Source organism: Micropterus dolomieu, linkage group LG06, assembly GCF_021292245.1.
Source record: "Micropterus dolomieu isolate WLL.071019.BEF.003 ecotype Adirondacks linkage group LG06, ASM2129224v1, whole genome shotgun sequence".
Taxonomy (NCBI): Eukaryota; Metazoa; Chordata; class Actinopteri; order Centrarchiformes; family Centrarchidae; genus Micropterus; species Micropterus dolomieu.
The window spans coordinates 18,415,778-18,435,366 of NC_060155.1; the positions used below are offsets into that span (position 1 = coordinate 18,415,778).

A 19,589-nucleotide genomic window follows, 5' to 3' on the forward strand; every position below is an offset into this window, starting at 1 on the left:
ATACAGAATCATCTGACTTTCTATATCCTGGCATGTTAAGACTAAGCCTTTCCCCCTGGTGACACATCTTGCCACCCTTCCCACAAGGAACCTGTGAGGCTTCTATAAACTGCAGCCATGAAAATATAGTGAGAACAGTGATTAAAATCCTTCCAGGCCGTGCGTTTTTAAAAATTTTTTTAGATGCTGTTAAATTTGTGAAAGAAGTGAAAGCGAAGCATCATCAGCCTGGTGCCGTGACCAAAGCAGCTGTGTTGTTAGATCTTACTAAGCAGAGGGTGGGAAGTGGCAAAATCCATGTAATTACTTGACAGTGGTGTTTTAGTTGGTTATGCTGGCGAGGAGTTCCTTCACAAATGATCACAGTTAACCCACAACTCCCCTTTTGATATAGCGTTTTGACTGTTAAACCCAGTGCAGAAACATTAGTGATAAGGCAGATTTCTTTCATTTCTGTCTGTTCTCATGTGCATCTGCAGCCTGCATGAGGAATGTGGGTGAGCAGAGATGATCAGATTTTGCCACACCTTTATGACTCAGCTGTGACTAAGCATTGGCTGCACTACCTGGGCAGCCATTTTGATCAAAGAAACGACTAGAAGTTGGCAGGTACGTGTTGGTTGTGATGCGGAGGAGGGCTTGCAGTATGTTGTCTGCATAATCTTACCAAAGTTAAAATTAGTCACATGAATATTTCATCATCAAATGATGAGCAATCGGAAGTACACATTATTATGCAAATACAAAGTGTGTGTTTGGGTGCCTGTGTGGGTACATGCTTCATACCAGGAGTCTGGAAGTTGATGCGTCTCATCTCCACAGGGTCTGTTGGGTGATGGGCCATCATCTCTGCGTTGCTCAAAAGGCTCTTGGTGCCTGGTTCAGAGTCCTTGCGTTTGCTGCTCAAACACCAGCGAGTCAAAAGAGCAATTAGCACATGCAAACAACCGGGGAGCGAAAACCAGACTGTGACACGTCATTAGCATGGGTACTTGATTCAAGTAAATAGATATGGTGTTTAACTGCTTTGTACAAGTTCTCAGTGCAGCAGCTGCTATCATGTAATTGCTGCGGGTTAAAACGAACAAAGAGCTTGACATTGGTTTAATCTTACCTGTCAGGTTTGCTGCTTCCAGTGAAACAAGAGCAAGGGAAGGAATAATTAGGGGAGGAAAAGGAAGGAAACAGACATATTGTTAGAGAGGAAAATCAATATTTTGCATTAGTATTCAAAAGCTTGATGGCTTGCAGGAGATATAACAGGCTTACGGCAGGGTCAGACTATTTCATAGCTGTCTCAGGGGAGAACAAACTTCTAAATTGTAACAAATTTGATTACAATCACACTGACTGTTGAGTATTTGAACTGAACATTAAACAATCCCAGTACGCAAAAATGTAAGCACAGAGCATGACAGATAGAACTCATTGTATCTTTAAAGAATAAGGATGGAAATATTCAATATTTCTTATTCTCGAGAAATCCCAAAAGACCAAAACTAACGAATTGATCCTACAGTACTAACAAGTATTGTCAGTGTAGCCAAATCCTGATATAGCTTGTTCCTCTATCAATCCAGCTCTATTGTTGTCCAAAGCTATTAAAAAACACAACAATGAGTCACACTGTTGCAATCAGTGACATGTTCCTTTATTACCACGAACATGCACACTGTAGTTTACCCCACACGGTCTCCCCAGTCTATCCCACATACACCATGGTGCCTTACATACTCACTAGAACACCAGATGTAAATTAATCTTTCACAGAAAATAGTCAATTTATTGAATAACATCATCCTTATCCTTTAAGAATCAGTAATCAAAGCTGACCAACAACTTTTGTCTCACGGCTATGGTGTTTGGCATTTTGTGTTTTAGAGTTTATCCGTCACACTCACTTTTTGTAAAGGAGGATAGCAATGACGATGCAGATGATGAAGACCACAGCTAGGACAGGTCCGACCACCCAGATCAGACCATCACCTGCGTCGAGGGGCTGGGGGTCTGAATCTGGGGCAATCACGGGGTCCGTGTAGGGGCTGGCTACATACATTTTCTGTAATCAAATAAACAGGAACATCATCAAAACTGTCCATCAAGAAAACTGTCCAAGAAACTGGAAATGTTTTACTTTTTGTTGACTTTTTTTTAAATAAAAAAGAAAGGTATGCTTTTCTGTTATTTCACTCTTTCACCAAGTCTCAACAAAATCTAACCTTCTAAGAAAGTGTTCATTGCAGAACAGTTGCACTGCATCAAATAAAATATAAAATCTATCCTAATTCAAGTTGTATCATTTACGTCTAACTCCAATTCAAATGCACATATATACCAGCAGTGCACAAGGCAATAGCTCTCCCTACTGCCACAGCAGGTACATTCACTCTTTATTAGCAGTGTTGATGGAAGTACGTGAAGGTTATTGCCTTTTGCTTACAACACTTTGACTGACATGCATTTTATTGTTCCAGCAGCAAGGCCATATTGATTACAATGTATAGTGACAGCCTGCGGGAGAGAAAAATAGGCAGCGGAGAATGAAGGAGTGGTTAGAAACACGGAAAGAGAAAGGATGTGTGGCTTTTGTACCCCAGTTGTGGAGTTGAGCTCAGCCAGGATGAAGAAGACGTACTCCTGCCCTGCGTCTAGAGCCCGGTTCTCAAAGCCTCCATAGTCCAGTTGGTCCCCCAGGGTGAAGAAGGCCGGTAGGGTGGCAGGTGTGAAACGGGCTGTGATGTAAGCTCGTCGCAGGTCAACCTGCTTCTGCTGCCGAGATTCCTTCTGCCTTTGACTGATATCTTTTAACAACTGAGAGACGAGAGGAGAAACAGAGAGAAACAGCGAGAGTGATGATGAGAAAAATTTGATGTTCCCATATCTATGACTAATGTTTAAACACCAATATTGAATTATAAATGGTAAGCACTGCCAAGAGTTCTCAGCAACAGGACTGAGTGTCTGTGTGTGTGTGTGTGTGTGTGTGTATAGGTCCATTCCTCTTTCCAGGCACAGACATCAGAGGGTGCTGTGATTGTTGTGGTTCTCACCTCCTCTAGGTCCATTTCGTCTGGGCTCTTGAGGTGTCTGATGACGCCGCGGGCTCTCCTCAGTGGAACCACAACAACATAAACATTCCTGTAGGAGCGGAAGTGGACAAAACAACATTACACAAGTTGCACTGACACAATAGCAAGCACACCTAAAAATTCTTTCATGTTTTGTGTGTTACACCAAAGACTGTGTTACACCAAAGACTGTGTTTTTAACATCTTGTTAGTCAGTTAGTGTTATCATCCTACCCCACACCTTTAGAAATTGTAATCATCTGACCTGAGTGCAGACATGTCTCACCGTCTATGAATTTCAAAAACTGTAACAACATCTAAAACTCCATCTCTATGTCTTACTTGACAGGAGAGCGAGTCTCCAGTGATGGCAGGATTATGGTGACTGTGGTCTCAGTGTCACGCGTGTGGTCAATCTCAGGGCGGCGTATGATGATTGGCGGGGAGGTCTTGGCAGAGATGCGGTGGCGAAGGCCTCCCATGTTGCCCTCCGGAGCAGTGATCTTAAAGTCGTAGTTGGTGTCAGGCTGAAGGTTAGGGATGACTGCCTTTCTCAGACGAGCATCCACCTCCATCTTCTGTCGGTTGTACTCCACCTGGGGGATAGGAAAGGTTCAGTGAAGTTAGAATAGCAGAAGAAGCTTATTTATATACTGTATGCTGACAATAGCGGGGATAGAATTAAATTAATTTGGAGATGAAGTTTTCAAGGGTTTATTACAATGTTGGACAACCACACTGGCCCAATTTATACCATATTGGAAATATGCTTATTCACTTTATTGATGGGAGTTAGATGTGAAGCTTGATACCACTCTCAGGTCTGTACGATTAATATGAAGCTACCACCAGCAGCCAGCTAACTTAGCATTACATAAAGACAGAAAAGCTTGCCTGTCTCTGCCCAAAGGTAACAATATCTGCCAACCAACACCTCTAAAGCTCACTAATTAATGTTTTATCTTGTTTGTTTAATCCATCCAAAAGAAAATGAATTGTTAAAATGTCAGTTTGTCGATGGACATACAGTAAAGCGATAGGGGTTGCTGCTCTCTGGAAACTCCCAGGTCAGAAGAACACTGGTCTTTGTGGCCAGGTTGACTGAAAAATTTCTCGGCACATCTGGGAAGGAAACGAAAAAAAGAGAGTGTCACTCGCCATGAAGCATTTAATTCAAAGCAGTGGCTCCTCTGCTTTCCCACTGCAAACCTGTACAAATGGAAGACACGTCAGTCAGATCTGGGGGAGGAATGCATGATGGTTAGGAGGATGGGCAGGTGATGAGGAGAGTGGATGGCAAGAGTAATAAGTCGAAATAAGAGACAGACCGGCTGCAGGAATGTGACATGCCACATTCTCAGAGTGTAAGGTTGTGTTTGTTAGACTCAGAATTCAGCATGTCAGCAAAGGCTTTAGAAACGGTGGAAGTGGAGGTCTATCAGATAAAAAAGGCTTACCTGCAGATACAGCACCAGACGCCGGTTCTCACTTGAATTCAGACTTAACACTTACCTTCTGTATTAGATAATGTATATCCGAGCCCTGTATTGACTTTTACCTGAGGGTTTGTGATAAGCAGTGCTCTTGAAGCAAACATCCATTAACATTCAGCCTGCTTCCACTGGTTGTGAAGGGTAGGTGATGAAGGTATAAGTGAGTGAGTGGAGGAGATTGGGGGGAGTAGTCGTGTTCCCCTGGACTTTGCGGTTCTCAGCCTCTCTGAGGTGCACAGGTGAAAGGCCGACCTGTAAGAACTGGCCCAGACTTCATTTAGTTTAGTGGTTTGGAGTGAAATCCACAGTAAGGGGAACAGATATGTGAAACTGAACCAGTGCTTAGAAGGTGAGGGGTGTTCCTGAGGCCTGAGGCCAGCCCTACCTGTTTCAAAGGCCAGGGTTCGGCTCACTACAGTTGGGCTGAAGGGGCCTGGCCCTGCCTTGTTTTGGGCTCTGAGCTGCACCTCATAGGCTGTGCTATGATTGAGGCCCTGGATGGTGTAGTTGGACTCACTCGCTGGTAGCGTGATCAGCCACGGGGGAGCAGTGGGGACTGGTAAAGCTGAAGGGCCAGGGTCACCAGAGGGTTTGGGGCCCGCAGCCTCTTTGTAAGCTATGGTGTATTCTGTGATGACACCATTGCACTCCTCCGGGGCAGGGGGCAGCCAGGAAAAGTGGAGGGAGCAGCAAGTGGCATTGACAAAGTCAGATATTTTGGGATATCCCAAGGGTGGGAACATGGGAACTGTTATTTCCTGCTGCACTACATCTCCGTAGCCTGCTCGGCTCTTCGCGGAGAGCACAAAGACGTAGGAGGAGCCTGGGGAGAGGTTTCTGACGGTGAAGTTTTTCTCCCGATTTGTGAAATCCACTGTGGTGTCTAAAGAGGTATTCTTCTGGCCAAACTGTAGGCGGTAGCCCTGGATTTCCACTGGGGCCCCCTGGCTATTAGAGCCTGACTCAGAGCACTCCAGCGGAGGAGACCACCGAACCACAACTGATCCTGGACCCGATCCTGGACGCAACCAAAGGGAGGGGGGGCCAGGCACTGCAAACGACAGTGCAGGCAGAAGAAAATCAATATATATATATGTATAAACATATATCTTGTAAATCTTGTACAGGAGAATTGATTTGGCTGTTTATTTACTGCAGGCTCCTGGTGCATCTTATTGTAAGATCAATTCTCGAGTATGTTACTAAATCCAGTGTACTGAACTGTATACTTGGCATATGCTTACCAATCCCCAGGGTCTGCACCAGCTTGGCTTTGCTGTGCGCTCCATCCCCTTTGGTGGTGTACGCTGCCACTGTGACAGAGTACAAAGTCTCTGCTTTCAGACCTCCCAAAATCAGCTCCTGTGGGGAGATACACATAACAGCACCATCAAATACTGCTAACTCATTCCTTTCAATATGAGACAATGCACATACCTCTTTATTCCCTTTCTTTACAGTTATGCATCAGTAAGAAGTGATTAAAAAGTTACATATCAGAGGCTAATTAAATCTCTGGTGGTCAAACTCAATGGGAATTTAGGAACTGTCTCTGTGTAATGTATTGGATGCATTATGCTGTATGTATTAATAGTGAGTTGATTCATAATGAGAAGAAGATGGGTAGTCTGCACTCACATATTGAGTCGAGTCATCCTCCTCCATCTTATCCCGCAGACAAGACACACCCCGCAGGCAGCCGAGACAGATGAGAGTGAGTCAAAGGATAAAAAGGAGAGAGTGAGAATGTTTAATGATAAAATAAATGAACATCAATTAATCATTTATATATTCAGCCATGATGTCACCTGGGACTCGTCCAATAAGAGGTCTTTGATCCGGGGCAGGTTTCGTGATTCACCGCTCTCGACACGGCTGAAATGCACCTGGTAGCCACGGATCTGGCCTTGCCGTAACCGTGGCAACACAGACCGCCATGCGACTCGCAGTGCTGAGGAGTTGAGCGGCTGGACGTCCACCTGGCGAGGAGCTGCACCAGGAACTAAGCACACACAAACACACACACACACAAAGAATTAATTAAGTGACCAACAGTCTAGCCAGTAAATAATCAGCTCAACAATCAATACTGTGTCGGTCTGATCTACGTCTCTCACTCTTACCGTCCTCATCAGTTCTGCAAAGCGCAGCCAGGCTGTCGGGACCAGACCCCTCTGCAGTGTAGGCCGCCATGGTAATGTTGTACCAGCTCCATTTCTCCAGCCCCTCTAACACTGTCTGCCCCTGCTGGGCCGGGATAGGAAGCCCCTTCACCTCCTGGCCCTGTTCTCCGCCTCCTGCCCCAGAAACTCTCTGGTATCTCAGCTCATAACCTGCCAAGTCGCCATTCTGGCCCTCCATTGGAGGCGGCTTCCAACTTACTCTCAGCGAGGTGGAACTGGCACTCTCACAGGACACACCCTCGGGAGCAGCTGAGGGCTCTGATCGAACAAGGGGCAAGGAGGGCAATTGGCAAAGAGTTCAGGAGAGACCCGAATATGGAGTTGAAAAAGCAAGAGAGGGGAAAAATAAAAGCAAAAGGATAGGAGATAAGGATGAAAAAAGAAAAATAAGAAACGAAGGTAAACTGGACTGAAAGAGATAACAAAAAAGGGGGAGTGACCACATAATGTAAAAGCATAATGTTAGGCTTAGAGCCTAATGAAATAAACCAGAGACGAGAGTATCGACCCTAAGTGGACAACTTAATTTTACCCAAGGAGAATGTGCATCCGATACCCAATGATTTTATCTTATCCTTTGGCCGTGGCTGGTGGCATAAAAGGATCCAGATTTATGAATGAAAAACAGATCAAGTCTTTCTTTCTAAAGCAAGGATGCACAGCTTAGTACGCAGCAGCACAGACAAATATACACATTTCACACCCATGGTGGCATAATCCTTGAGTCCCCGGGATAATAGAGTGGTCTGAGACTTCCCACTGCTTGCTAGGGGAAGGTCTTGAGCTTCACAAAGGGAAGAAACAGACAAACTAAAACAGATCTCACACAGTGCCAAAAGGATTACGGAGGCAGGTTAAAAAAGATAAAACAACAACAGGGAGCCGGGGAGAGAAAGGCACTCAGATGGATATTGAAAGGCAGGCTAGAATGAGGAGTTGTAGACAAGGATTGAATCAGAAGTCGACTGGGATATTTACTGTAACACACATTAGCACAGAAATCCAAAAAAGAAAATCATACACCTTCATCACCACAGATTTCTGAACTATTGGCATCACTCACCCTATATAATGTTCCTTAAAGAGAACACACACAAAAACAGGTGAGCATGGCCGAGGCATATGGGCTTGTGTGTGAGCTCTGGAGAGTATAGCATGTGTGTATGTGTGGGAGTGTAATAGTCATAGCTGACAGGTTCAAGTATCTATCCACTCAGCCGTACAGCCACTGTTCTGTTGGCCTCAGGGGACAATCTAGATGTTCACCAAAGCTTGGCGATAACAAAGCGCACATAACCTCCCTGGGAAATGAATTCTGCTGCATGAAATAGTCTGCTTATCTGGCATCCCCCCTCCCCGCCACCTCCTCCGGTGCACTACCTTGGTCTCTGTTTCTTTTTGGAGGTACAGAGTGAAAGGAAACCAGCTAGCATATTTTGTACTTGGCTCTAAAAGTGACCTGATTGTGAATGCATGTTATGAGTCTTTGCGTTTTATGAATCAACTGTAAATCCTGTAAAAACAAACACTTACCGCTGAAGTGATACAGCGCCATGAACTGCAGGACTTTGACTCTTTTCCTCAACCACGACTACTTAGTTAATTCTTTTCCTTGCACCATTTTCTCTGTTGTGTCCGCATTTTCTTTATTGGTTTTCTTCTTGAGATATGAGATGTGAAATGACATCATATGTCAGAGGAAAATAGTAGGAATAGAAACTTATTTAACTCTTATCCTCTATCAGTGATTGTGCAGAAAAAAAGAGAGAAAGGGAGACAAGGGAGAGAATCCAAATTCAGCATGGATAAAATACAGACTGGCCGGCACTTACCTGTCAACATTACAGGCCAACCACCATCCTTTAATGCTCCTCACCACTGGCTGCTAGCCAAATAAGTGGCAGACAGTTTCGCCCTTTCAAAGACATTAGACACTGATAGAGTGGAAAAAGTGAAAGGAGGGTGAAGAAAAGGAAGACTGAAACATTACTCGGTGCTCCATCTCCATCTGTCATGATGTTTTGGCTGTGTAAGAAAGCAAGAGGCTGAGTGGAGGAAGAAAGGCACAGTCAAACGTAGATGGATGGATGGGAGGTGGGGTTGGACAGATGAGTTGATAAACGAGATTGATGGAGAGATGTGAAGATGGTCCCCAGGTTTTTCTGGGTCAAGAGCTGAGGAAGTGCCACGACCTGTGTGTGTATGTGTGAGAAGAGGACCAAATATTTGCCAGAAATATGTGCACAAGGCTCAAACATGACACAATTAAAATTTGTGGTGTTTGTGTGTGTGTGTGTGTGTGTGTGGGTACAGTACATGAACACAGCCAAATTGAGACGTACTGGCTTGTGACGTCCTCTGCACCAGTTCGTTGGTGAAAGCTCCGATGCCTTTGGTTGAGATGGCGGCCAGGGAGAAGGAGTACTCTGTGTTCGCTTTCAGGCTCTCCACTGTGTAAGAATTCCTCGGGCCAAAGGTGAGCTTCTCCTGTGAGAGAGAAGAAAGTGGAGCAGAGGACAGGATGAGGGGTCGGATGATGGCAGTGGAAAGGAAAACATTAAAGGAGCGTTGGAGGTAAAGAGAGATGAGGACTGTCACCAGCAGACACAGTGGTGCTGGACACCAGGGTTAATCTTTTAAAGACCTCTTTTATCCGTCCTCTCATCCCTCTGTCTTGTTAGGAAATCCACTCTCAACTGACAGATGTATGAAAAGAGAGTAAGAGGTCTTACCAAACTGCCAAACTTGACAGGTTTATAGAGCAGCTCATAGTTGACAATGCCCTCCTTGGTGTACGCAGGTTCCCAGGTCAGCTCAATACTGGTGTCTGTCACTCTTCCGACTTTAAACTTCCCTGGTTGGCCGGGGACTGAAGGAGACAGGTACACAATATCAGTCAGTTGAATTTAGAGTCAGTCAGGACTCTAAATATATACAGTATAAGACAATATTCTTTTGTAGTCTTGTGCATTTCTTATTTTATAGTTAAAGGTCCCGAAAACACATTTTCTTAAACAGCTTAAAGTGATGTGATTCTACATGAACGCGATTTCACATACATAAAATATTTCCACACACCGATCAGAATTTAACAACAATACATCTTTTTAATTCACATTTACTGGAAGTCTCTTTTCTGATTTTACCATGCCTTTTATGTCCGCTCCATGTTAACTCTGTGTTTTTATTTTTAATGTATTACATTTAATTCTTTAACGAAGAATGTACATTTTAAAGAATGTATTCTTCTCCTGTCTAGTTACCTCAATATTTCAGTTAATTTGATCTTTTTTCCTGTTTTGCTTTGTTGTTATCACTGTGATACACTTTGTAACTATGTTTAGAAAATTGCTCTCTAAAGGAAGTGTATTATTATTGATATCATTAATATAAGAATTGGAATTATGTTGCCTGGGAAATGTCTCTATCAATCAAATCTGATCAAAGCACACCCACACATTCCTGCTAAAGCTGAGTTTGGGTTTAGTGAAGTTGAGTGTTGAAATACAATGAATTAATAACTGCTGTCAGAAATACTTGATGTTAATCCATTTTAAGTGAACCTATTTTTTCAGGTCAATGTTTAAAGTCATAGTGTAATCAAAAAAGACTTTGCACCAATTCTCACTATCATAATGTACATCCACTAACCCATGTGCATTTCTGTACATTCTTATTCCTTTTATGTGCTGGAAAATGGTAGACGTTTTAGGGACATCTAATGGCGTAAGAGTAGCTGAAGTTCCACAGAAATTTAAACCGGTAATACCATCAGAGTAATGATCTCTTTGTCCCTCCCATCACATAAAACCTGTGACTTCACAGCAGCTGTCACGGTGACACGAGCAGCGCTGAGGTACGAGGGACATTTTTGGCTGTTAATCCCTGTTTCCTTTTCGTAAGTCTCCACACTTCTGTCCCAGCAGGTAGAATTTATTCATTTTGAAGGAGGCATATTTTCTGACAGGTCAAGCTTATTTGCAAAGCGTTTTCACAGTAGTTTGCTTCACAAACTTTACATAAGTCACTCGAATAAGCTTCTTAACAGTTTATTTACATGCACACACATGAATAGTGAATCATTTGTGCTCTGTCGCATGTACACATTCAACAAATAGCCACTTCTCTCCCTCACATGAATAAATGAAGACCACTTCTTCGTTGTTCTCTATGCGACAGCATGCAAGATGAATGCATTCACTTGCGCAAACGTCTATCAGTGCTGATCTTTATGCACACCCACATTCACAGTCACACATGTTCACGGACCTCCAGGCATGACTTTAACATGGACGGGGTCTGAGAAGGGTCCATCCCCTACAGAGGTGAAGGCTAGGACCTGGATGGTGTAGGTCTCGGACGTCACCAAGTTCTGAATGGTGGTGATCACACTGTCCTGGACGTTATGGATTTGCCACTCATTCATCGGCCTGGACGGGTCCATGGTGTAGTACACGCGGTAGCCTTTCACCTACAATAGAGGAACAGAGAGAAAGTAAGGCTGCTAGAAAGAGAGCAGGTTCAGGTTCTGCTGACTGGAGCTGGATTTTTAAGGTCATCAGTGACTGGGTTGTATTAAGTGGTCTTACATCTAATTCCACTGTGCTGTACCCATGGTAATCCATAATACCATCTTTCAACAGAACTTTGTCACAGCAAAGGTCAACATCTATGAATTGTGTTTTGTTTTTTTTAAACTTTAGTCCAGATGGTCCTTTGGATTTGGTCGATCAGTATTTGTTAGAGGTCACTGTCACAAAGTGATGTCCTCAACTCTCTGGGGCTGTTGTGCAATCGACCCTGATCAACAAATCTCACTCTAAGTTTAACAAAACCAGTTCTAATACAAGATGCAGATGCACATATTTTAGTGCTTAAAATGCAATCACTATACCTCCTCCTGTGGAATTTGTTTAGAGGCGGTTCAGAGTATATAATCCTGCTGCCATGCATTTGCCCTTACCCTCCACCTCTACCACCTCTCCTGTTATTACTCTTTAATATCTATAATCCCCATGTGCTCTCAATTCAGTCTTGCACTTTTATGAACCTACTGCACAGTTAGGTAGGCAGGACAAGGAAATAGGCCTCAAGAGGGGGTGCTCTTAACTTAGGACAGACAGTCCAATTACCTCTTCTTTCTTTAGAGGGTGGGGGAAGTAGCGAGGGAGTTACAGGAGAGAAATCTTTGGCAAAACACCATCCCTGCAAAGGAGATGAACCTGCACACTGGAATAAAGCTCCCGATGGTGATTTTCATTAAGCTTTTATTGTTGAGCTCATGTGGGCCTTTTTGAAATGTTGTCAGTCCATACTAAGTGAGGATAAATGTAATTCCAAATGTAGGGAATTCACCCTCTCTGTTTTTTACTTACACTCTCTTCTTTTTCATGATTGGTTTAAAAGACTAGAATGGTTACTTTTAAATCAATCACTTTATATGTCCCCACAGGGCAATTGATTGCGCAGCAGTGAAAAAAAACAAAAACACGAACACATATAAACACATAATGGAAAAAAAATAGTCTACTAGTGAAAACAACAAAGAGTAAAACATTAAGTAAAAAGTTAAGGTAAATTATGAGTACTAATATAAAAATCTGGGAAGTGAATTTATCAACTGAGTTCGTGTGTATATGTTTCCTCAAATAATTGAGAAGAGCCCAAGGGTATGAAAGAGGTTTTATATGTTTTTGTCACAACCCTGGTCCGAGTCTGTCTGTTTTTGTAATTTTATTTGCCTTGTTCCTGCTCTCTGTTCTGTGTTTTGATTCTTGTCTTCAGTTTTCATAGTCATATGGTTTTGTTATCCATTTCTGTGGTTTTGTATCAGCACACTAGTCCTGTTGTTGTCTTATTTTGAAATGGTCTGTGTCGGTTGTTTGTCGCATGCTTGTTTTGGGGTTGATCTGCATGTCTGTTTTTTTGTCTGTGTGCCTGTCTGAACTTGGTTTTGTATGGTTTTGTCGGGTTTTGGAATTGCACTTTCGGTTAACGGCATTTCCCTGGCACGGCGGCAAAGGACCATGCTTCGCCATGACACAGGAAGTTGTTGTAACTTCACTGTACATGCTCAGATCTGTACTAAATGTATATATTTTTATTACTCAGAACAGATCAAAAAATGCTGTGTCACTCCTCATCCTACCTGCCCATTGGGTTCCTCCGGCTCCTCCCAGCGGACCATCACCGTGTTCTGAGAAATAATGTGAGCCTGGACGTTTCGGGGAGGGCTGGCCGGGGCCTGCTCTCCTGTACGGGCCTCCACGCGTGTAGAGGGGGGCCCCTGGCCAATGCTGTTGAAGGCCGACACTCTGATTTCATACTCGGTGTTGGGGTACAGTCCCCCGATGCTGTAACGGGTGGTGGTGATGCTGTCCACTGTCTCGTACTTGCTGTCCGGCCCTTTGGCTCGGTACTGGATGATGTAGTAGGAGACAGGATCTGGGTTGCCAGAGTCCCAGGTGATGGTCACACTGGTGGCAGTGGTCTCTGTGACTATTGGTGTGCCAGGAGGCTTTGGCAAAGCTGGGGATTAGGAGAAAGGGGAGATAAAGAGAATTATACTATTTACTACACACTATTTATTAGATTGTGTCCATATTCTGTTATTGTTACATATTATGGCTGCATTCATTCATACAGTACATTTTGTTAATTGTTTTGTTTATTTGTACAGATCACACTCACATCTCTTCCTACTATTCTGTACATTTGTTTATCTATCCTTCAATGAAGCGACAGCTGAGGTACTTTTCTGCATCCTCTTCTCTCTCTAAGAACCAAAATGATTAACTGTGTTATTAGAGCGTCTCTTACTCTTCACTAAGACCTGAGCGGTGGCCTCGATGATACCCAGGCTGCTCATGGCCACACAGGTGTAATTTGCAGACTCCCGGACACCATTGAGCTCCAGCACGTTCCGTCCAATCGGCATCTCGTCCTCGGGGGTCAGGTCCTCACTGCCCAGCATCCACTTGACGTAGGGCATGGGCGAACCCACGGCCACACAGGTGATATTGACGCTCCCTCCCGGCATGATCTCATGGTTTGAGGGGAGAATAGAGAAACGAGGGGGCACACGGCGCACTGGGAAAGGAGGAGAGTCAGGGTTGAGAGGAAGGGGGGATGGGAATTTAGGGGTAAGGGGGGGGAGGAGAAAAGTGGGGAAGGATGTGAGGAGAAGAAAGGTGGAGAAAAAGAAGGAGGGGTGGAGGGAGAGAGGATTTAGAGAGAAAGAGAGAGGAAGAGTGAGGAAGAAAGCAAGATAGAGATTGAGAGAGAAAGTGAGGGCAAGAAAGATAAAAAGAAAGAAAAAGAGAGAGAAGGAGAGGAGAGGTAACAGGAGGGGGGAGAATGAACTTCAGGGTTTTTACAGAAAATTACAAAGGGATATTTCAAGTTTAGTCCCAATTACTTTATGGTACTGATGATTCCAACAGAAAGACACAAATCTTGTGTTTAGCTCAACCAATCAGAGTGAGCTGCCTGCTCAAAATAATAGTGACAAACTCTTGAGTACTGTTTCAACCAGGACATGACACCTATAGTCAGTTTCTCTTCCAAAATAAACATTTTCTTATTATCATAAACAGAAAATAAGACTTTGTGATTCAGGTTTTTGATTATAGATGTATTATCATCTTTTGCCCTCTAAGCAATGACTAAATATGTTAAACTTTACCAGAAACTTCAGTTATAAACTTTACTTCATTGAGATTATTGTGCCTTGAGGTGCTTCTACATTAGATGGGCTCTTTTTAGAGAGAGCGTATGCATCATGGGGGCCGATCAATACGCCCTGCCAGCTATTTGTGTCCCCATGAGAAGAACAAGTAAAAGTGGCAAGTTATATCCAATACTGCATCTGTCAGAGCTTGGCTGATATATATTAGGGAGAGATGCATCGAGAGACTGAACTCATAGGTCACTTGCATGCCTGGGCGACTCAAGAGGAATAAAATGGTGGAAGAACACAAAGAAGAGAACGAAGAACTGAAGACAGAGAGGCAGACAGAAAGAAGCGAGGCAAGTGCAGAGACAGATAGAGTGATAGAATAAGTATAAGAGAGAGGAAGTAAGAGAGAGAAAAAGAGAGAGAGAGAGAGGCAGCTCTGCTTCTCTTCCAGACAATGACAGGCAATGTAGCAAAGGACAGCCACATTGTACAACAAGATACTGTACAATACATAGGATTCATAACTGATACAGTGTGTAGTCAAATGAATTGAAAATGTGGACAGGAGTGGATAGAGGGTTCTAATAAGGTGTTGTGGCAATTACAGAGTGATCATTGGACACAGTAAGTAAAGAACACCAAGACAGCATGAAAGAGGCAGAACGGGAAAGAACGAGTGCGAGCAAAAAGAGAGATATGTGAGGTAGTATGTGCATGTTTATAAGTTAATAAACTTATGTACATGTGTCTGTCGCTCCTACACATCAGGGTGCAGACAGAATGCAGAAGAAGAAGAGAAAAAAGGGGGAGGGAAAGGAGGGGAAAGACAGGGAAGTGGAGATAAAGAGAGGATTAGAAGAGGGTTTTAGGGGAAGGAGGGAAAAGGGGGAAGAAAAGAGGAGCGAGGAAGAAGAAAACACATGGATCTATTTAAAAACACGGCTATATATACCAGAGTCAGGCCCATTCAGAAAGTAGGTGCTTCAAAAGTAAGAAAAAGAAGTAGTAGAGATCGGATGTTGAAGGAACAGAGAAGAAGAGGATACCCGAGGGTCACAACACAGGAAACAGAAAGAGACAGAGAGAGTAACGGACGAACATCTCTGCATGGAAGGAGAGAATGAAAGGGAAGGCAGACAGAGAGCAGAAACATTGTCGAAAAAACTCAGCTAAACTCAACACTGGGAAGCTTATTGGTATAATAAACATGAACGTGAGAAGCAACAAAACTAAAATTAAAAATGGATTAGAATAGGAAGTCACTGTAACACCACTACAGTAGCAAAACAATGAGACGATATTTTTTTTAGATGACTTGGAAATCCAGCTGTCATTCCAATATAATATATAAAATTAACACAAAGATAAATAAATAAATATGGGTAAATTTGCTGCACAACCTCCACTCCTTAATGTGTAACATCATTACTTGGAATCTTCATGGGCCACATCCCCCTACTCAAAGAATCTAGAGACAATTGGATAGAAGTTAACATTTTTTGCATGATTTCAACAAATTTAAAGAAAGAAATAGGTGCCGTGACGTCACTACCATTTCATAAGTAACAGATAAAGTGCACAGCATTTGGAAAACTTGTAGGGGGGAAAAAAGCCGGAAGACACCCAGAATTGGATACAGAAGTTGAAGACACGAAAGAGACAAAAACAGGTAGATCTGTTAGAAAACAGACATGATTAGGCAGGCATCTCCTTATGTGAGCATGCTGGAGACAGAGACCACATCCATAACAGCTCCATGCACAAGACAGACAAAGCAGGTGCAATGCAGCATGACACAACACTATCAGGTTTATTCAGTCAGTTATTTTAGCTATTAATATGGAAAAAATACAAACTAAAAAAGATTATTAATTAAGCACATGGATTAGTGTGGTAATAGGAGCAACAACAGGATGGAGGTGGAGACTCAAGATGATCGTTTAGTAATCTTAAATATGAACTCAGCAGTTTAAAAAAAAAAAATTCTGTCAAAACCAGAGACAAAAGACTGAAGAACCCACTGCAGAGACACAGCCGAATACTTTACAATAAAGTGAGCTCATAACAAGGGATAATCCTTCACATGCTCACAGAGCCTCTAGCTTAAAGTTAATCGAGCTGGGCCGCATGATTCCCCTCCATTTTCTATACAGTTTGTGAGAGCCAGGAGCTTCAATCTTTATTAGCGAAGCTATCATTAGTCCCGTCCTCTGCAGGGAGTCTGGAGGCTACTGGCTGGGGGGACCTTGGCACAGCCATAAGGATTACCGCTGTATCTCAGCACTGCTATATACCCGCTCAGCACTGTCACTGAGCTGACATTTACGCAGCACCATCCAGTCTGCCTCAAGGAAAGGGCTTTCATTAACCACTGTAGTAAAAGGGAATCATTAATATCCCCTCGATATCTAAAAATGCGAATGGATATTATTCATTTCAAATGTCAGTCAGCATTGCCGTATCTGAGTGTTTGACAAAGATAGCAACAACCAGGAAAAGCGAGATACGACACAGGCTTACAGTAAAGCTGGCATATTGCTGTACCTGTAAATAGATAGTTCATTGTTCGTATGAATTTAGATGATACACAGTGGTGGAAGAAGTATTTACATCCTTTACTTGAGTAAATCCCACAATATAAAAATACTCAATTACAGTAAAAGTCTTTCACTAAAAGTGTCACTTATATAGATGTACATAATTATTGTTAGCAAAATGTAGCCTACCATAATGCTGTGTGTAATTTTTGTGGCCACAAGTGGCCGTTACGATTATGGGATGATGCTAAATGCTAAAATATAGCACAACAGTAGCACAAGTACTAATGATTTATAAAATCAGTGAATTGACTCAGTAATGTGAAACACTGCGATATGTCGCTAATGTGTGATAAAGCTAGCTAACATTAGCCCCCACAAGTTACTGTTCACAAGCAGAACAAATAAGACTGTAGCAACTAAACCCCTGACACTCAGTATTAAACTGAGCTGGGGGAGATTTTATAGCTTATTAATTAAACTTTAAGAGGAAAAATGCGTTATTTACTTATATCACAGTAAAATATCAAAATGAAAAAAAGGCCCCTGTGAGTGTTACAGTAGCCTATACTGTTATATATTGTATTATTTCATAATTATAACGAATTCATGCATGTGTACATATCATTTTACTGTTGTAATTCGTCTAAGTGGAGCTAATTTAAATACTTTAATATAAAGAGTAGCCTAGATAAAAATGCATCATATGCATATGAGGTCATCCCATGCTTTGTATGTAAAATCTTAATTTGTAAGTAACAAGTAACTGTAGATGTTAAATAAATGTAGTAGAGTAAAAATACAATATTTCCCCCTGAATTGCATTAGGGTATTATTCCCAAGTAAAGTACCTCAAATTTGTACTTAAGTACAGTACTTATATATAAATATATTTTCCACCACTGGGGATGTGATGGTTCTCTCACCATCTTGAGTTCATGTCATAAATCCAGCCAAATAACTGATGCTTCTCCTACAAACCTGCACAACACATAAGTTCAAAACAGAAGGGCATGTACAAGCGTGATTGCGAGTGCAAGACGTCCACTCAGTGCAAAAAGTGCAGCCTTGGAGATGTGATGACATGGGAGCTGAGACACAAAGTTACACATGATGATACAAAAGGGGGGGGGGGGGGGGAATCTGACAGTAGCAAGACATGACAAGACAACAAGTTCAATAATATCACAATCCGAGCATATCAATAGGCGTGAACACACACTGTGCCATGCTCTTGTGTCAGTCCATCAGTCAACAGACATGCAAGCGGTGCTCCTTTCTCTTTCTCTCTCACTCCTTCCATGCAAACATCGCCTCTTTTTAATCTTCCAATTCTTGGGTCTCCATGACAACAAGATCATACCATGCAGAAAACACTGATCGGGGAGTGAAGGCAATACCAAGGGTTCTGCACACAAGGCCTCACAATGCAGTCAATGCACTCTGCTGCGTAGGCAGACCACTTCATCACCATAGCAGCTTTAGAGAAATCAACTCTCTTCATTTTTGAGATAAAATCATTTCACTTCAAATCTACTCAGGTGTCCTTTAAATGTTTGTTTTTCTTTTTTGCATTTTTTTGTTTCTCTCTGTTTCAATAAGTGAAGCTTTCTGAAACAAAGGAGTAACAAAAGAAAAGAAAGAGCACACCAACCTTCTCGAAGCTCTGAGGGATGGAAGGGGGTTGATGCAGAACACAATGACGTGAGGGGTGGGGAGAGAGAGAGAACGGGGAAACACAGAGAGAATAAAAACGGCCAGCGCAAAGCTACTCGCTCCACTGCATCACACATACTGTACACACACTCACCAACACCCGAACCAACACTCACACATCGCACACACACTTTTCCGATATCCCACTTAACATGGAAACTAGAACTTGTAAACATTGGTCGTGGTCTTTCAGCCATAAGCCATTGATTCACCAGCACCCACAGTCCAGAGACTAGAATCAGTTATACAGGGATCATGTGGGTGCCAAACAATGCCATTAATGTAAACACATTTAAGAATAAATGACATCCTGATTGTTTAATTTCCAATTTCAGTCACATCTTTAATCAAATATGTTTCGTCTTATCCGCCTCTTGTACAGAAACCGTTTTAGTAGACAGATCAGTGATGTTTCCATGCAGTTAAACCAAGGTGCGTCCCCGAATTTATGTTCAAATTGATTCAACTGTAGGAGCTCGCACCAAGGTTTAAGGTGGACTTGTTAAGGGTGGTTGTGAGAAATACCAAACAACAGGGTCAACATATACTGTAGACAATGGATGGGTTAGTAATACTTTAAGAGCACAGTTATGGAAAGGAAATTACTTTATTTATACCAAGAGCACCTTAATTGTAGTGATTTCTGTCTTTGTGCATGTGTGTGCATGTGCACGTGTGTTCTCTATCCAGGTCCTACCTCGTACATACAGGTTGGCAGGGGAGGAGTAGCGCACGCCTTGAGAGTTGGTGGCCACGCACTCATACTTCCCTTGGTCGGTTTCCTCACTGTTCTCAATCTGTAATGCTCCTACAAGACAGAGAGAGAGAGAGAGAGAGAGAGAGAGAGAGAGAGAGAGAGAGAGAGAGAGAGAGAGAGAGAGAGAGAGAGAGAGAGAGAGAGAGAGAGCGATGTG

General features: G+C 42.8%; 1 protein-coding gene across 3 annotated transcripts in view; it reads right to left on the reverse strand.

Annotated features, from left to right (window-relative positions):
* The window catches only part of LOC123973137 (receptor-type tyrosine-protein phosphatase S-like), a 68,747-nt gene that overhangs the window by 10,442 nt on the left and 38,716 nt on the right, over positions 1-19,589 (reverse strand). The window contains exons 6-23 of one of the 3 annotated variants that reach the window (XM_046053030.1): positions 19,373-19,483; positions 13,564-13,833; positions 12,893-13,272; positions 11,014-11,215; positions 9,477-9,613; positions 9,087-9,231; positions 6,685-7,002; positions 6,370-6,563; positions 6,200-6,226; positions 5,806-5,923; positions 4,947-5,612; positions 4,096-4,190; positions 3,411-3,664; positions 3,051-3,138; positions 2,593-2,811; positions 1,902-2,059; positions 1,115-1,129; positions 787-899 (exon numbers count right to left, since the gene is read on the reverse strand). In XM_046053030.1, coding sequence (XP_045908986.1) covers positions 787-899; positions 1,115-1,129; positions 1,902-2,059; positions 2,593-2,811; positions 3,051-3,138; positions 3,411-3,664; positions 4,096-4,190; positions 4,947-5,612; positions 5,806-5,923; positions 6,200-6,226; positions 6,370-6,563; positions 6,685-7,002; positions 9,087-9,231; positions 9,477-9,613; positions 11,014-11,215; positions 12,893-13,272; positions 13,564-13,833; positions 19,373-19,483 — 3,510 coding nt within the window. The remainder of the gene's footprint in view (positions 1-786; positions 900-1,114; positions 1,130-1,901; positions 2,060-2,592; positions 2,812-3,050; positions 3,139-3,410; positions 3,665-4,095; positions 4,191-4,946; positions 5,613-5,805; positions 5,924-6,199; positions 6,227-6,369; positions 6,564-6,684; positions 7,003-9,086; positions 9,232-9,476; positions 9,614-11,013; positions 11,216-12,892; positions 13,273-13,563; positions 13,834-19,372; positions 19,484-19,589) is intronic. The other 2 variants (XM_046053028.1, XM_046053029.1) reach the window with 2 other exon arrangements.